At 50.2% G+C, this 2,922-nt stretch overlaps 1 protein-coding gene across 1 annotated transcript; it reads left to right on the top strand.

Moving 5' to 3' along the window:
* The first annotated feature begins 261 nt into the window (after positions 1-261).
* LOC119588006 lies at positions 262-2,796 on the top strand. The gene has a single exon (XM_037936723.1). The coding sequence runs from the start codon at positions 363-365 to the stop codon at positions 2,592-2,594; it is 2,232 nt and encodes a 743-aa protein (XP_037792651.1). The 5' UTR covers positions 262-362; the 3' UTR covers positions 2,595-2,796.
* The last annotated feature ends 126 nt before the right edge of the window (positions 2,797-2,922 follow it).

The following is a 2,922-nucleotide window of genomic DNA, read 5'->3' as shown; positions in this document are numbered from 1 at the left end:
GGAAACTTTATTGGGAGGAAATATGATTCTCATTTCGTTAATGGTTTAAGATGGGGAGAGCTTAATCTGAAGTCATCATTCTGTTATTAAATGCAATTCTACTTAACATTGTATTTGGAAGTTTCTTTTTGACACGAAAGTATTTGTAAGAGGTCCTATTATTAAATCATTAATTACCCTAATGACGGTATTCTGAATGAATGGCAACTGTAAATGTAGGCGAGGGAGAGATGGCAACACTAGACACATCCCGGACCCTGACACTCCCAGTCAGTGTCTCTCAAGACGTTGCGAAGTAGGGTATGGGTACGCTTCCTCGGCGGTCGTGGCATTTTCGCTAAGGTGACACTCTAGTTTTGAGAATGAAGCCATCTGACATTTTCGCTCTGCTGCACGTGAATCTGTGTTGGACGCTCGCAGTTTCTGTTTTATTTTCACGCGGGGAGGAGGATGTCGCGATTCCACTGCTGGGTTCCTTGGCGTGCAGTCAGGAGGAAACGCATACGTGCAGGCAAGGAAATGCTAGCTTGTATTGGCTTTTCAGAGGATGCTTCTGCGACGATCTCTGTGGCGAGTACGGAGACTGCTGCCACGACGCGAAAAATGACGCCGATTTCGGACCCCCATCAGAGGGCGGGATGTACCGCTGTGTCCCCATTGGGAGCAGCGCGGCACAGTACATGCGTGCATCCTGCCCCTCCGACTGGGTCGACGAGAAGGTCGCGGCGCTGTGTCGGGCAGCTTCACCGGAACAAATGTCCTTCCGAGAAGACCCTCTGCTTCACGTGCCGGTCACCAGCGGAACGACCAACGTGACGTACGCCAACTACCAGTGCGCAGTGTGCCATGGCGATACGCAAAACGTCACCTTTTGGAGGATCGATTTGCAGTGCTCCTCTCTGACAAGCGACAGCGACGTTGACGTAGATGACCTAGTGTTTCGAGAGGGCCAGTGGGGAGTGGCCGTGAATGACAGTGAGCCAGAAGTGGTGCACAAATGTGATCTGGCACTGAAACTCGGAAACTTTGGGAATTCTGGGAGAGAGTGCAGACTTGTTGTGGACAAGTGCATGCAAGACTGGGACGATGAGACGATAGAAAAACTGTGCCATTCACACGTATCTCACGTAAGAATAAATGGGGAAGTTTACAAGAATAATTTTTGTGCTACTTGCAACAATGTGTCCAATGCCAGTGCAGAATGTTTCTTCTTCCACAACATTTATGCTGCGGATACGGATGACGTATTCTTTGATTATGGTGTAAGGTTCGGTTCCCCGTCTGCGCCTCGACCTTTTACTATGCTGATAGACTTTATGTGCGGAAACGGTAACAACAACGTAGGAGAAAGCTGTGTTTTTAATCCGTTTTCCAAGAAGTTCTGGAATCTAAGTGAAGCTTCCGTCAAAGAGAACCTGATTCATCCAGACACAGCAAATGCCACTGCCCCCTCTCGTAGCGACGGAACCTGTAGAAACGAGACGATTCTCAAGGACGAATACACTATGGTCAACGAAATTGTGTTCGTAAACCTGTCTAATCGTATTTACTATCCAGGGGAGTACGAGGTTGTGGACGAAGGGGTTTCGGTGTGCTCCGCGGAGTCCAAGTACTCGACTGCCTTGGGGTGGGTGACGCTGGCTGGGCTGAGCGCGTCCTCCCTGTGCCTCGTGCTGCACTTGGTCGCCTTCGCTCTCGTGCCTCACCTCAGAAACCTTCACGGCAAGAACGTGGCATCTCTTTCTGCGTCACTCCTCGGGGCCTACGTCACGTACATCCTCAGCGTTTTCGCCGAGACGTCGACGACGGAATGCTACGTGTTCGCGGTTCTGATCTATTACTTGTTTCTGACGTCGTTCTCGTGGATGAACGTCTTGGGCTTCGACGTGTTTTACACCTTCAGGCGAACCAGGCTGAGGTCGGGAGACCAGTGGAAGAGGTTCTTGGTGTATTCTGCCTACGGCTGGCTGCTGCCCGCCTGCGCCGTGGCTGCGGTGGTAGCGCTCGACCAGACGAGGCCCCCCGGGTTCCCCCCGGAATTCCTTCCGAGTCTTGGCCAGCACCTGTGTTGGTTCGGGCGACGTAAGGCCTTGCTGGCGTTCTTCGGCGCACCCCTGTTCACCAGCATCGCCATCAACGTGGCTTTGTTCGTCGCCACGACAGCCACCATCGCCAAGACCAGGCAGTCGGAGGTGCGGAAGACCTCCCCGAGTGAGCCGAAGAAGGAGTTCCTCCTGTACCTTCGCCTGGCCGTCCTGATGGGGATCACGTGGATCACTTCGGTGTTGGCTTCGTACCTGCAGCTGGAAGTGCTGTGGTACGTGTTCACCCTCTTGACCACTCTGCAGGGCCTGTTCATCTTCCTGGCCTTCACCTGCAGGACCAAGGTGTGGGAGGCCATCGCGCAGCCTTGCCAAGCGGTCTCCTCCGTCAGCTGCTGCGCAAGGCAAGAGTCAGAAGCTCAGTCGAGTGATCAGAGCGGAATGTCCTCCAGCTCGACCACGACTAACATGACTCCCGCCGATTCAGACTTGTCCATTCATTCCTCAAACACAGTGTTAACGCTCAAGTTTTCGACGATCAGTGCAGTTTAAAATCAAAATATCTTTATGTAAATAGTATTGTACACATGTATATAGTTAGATTATGATGCTCAAGTTGAATTTTTGTTATACATATATATATAATTTTTTGTACAAGGTAATAACCAAATATACGTAACGTACAATTAGTTATATGCTCACACTTTAGAAAAAGCACACCTTAGTTACCAAAAACTGACGTGTATTCCTTAGGGGAAAAAAAAGAGAAACTTCAATGCTGCCAAGAAAGTGATCGACATGACAGGCAGCATCGTAAGGAAACGGGAAACAGATTAACAAGAAAACAAAATTTAGATTTCGTGAAATATGCAGTGACATT

Source organism: Penaeus monodon, chromosome 23, assembly GCF_015228065.2.
Source record: "Penaeus monodon isolate SGIC_2016 chromosome 23, NSTDA_Pmon_1, whole genome shotgun sequence".
In the NCBI taxonomy this organism is placed as follows: domain Eukaryota; kingdom Metazoa; phylum Arthropoda; class Malacostraca; order Decapoda; family Penaeidae; genus Penaeus; species Penaeus monodon.
The sequence above is the reverse complement of the archived record's forward strand: the minus strand, read 5'-3'. Positions and strand labels throughout refer to the sequence as shown.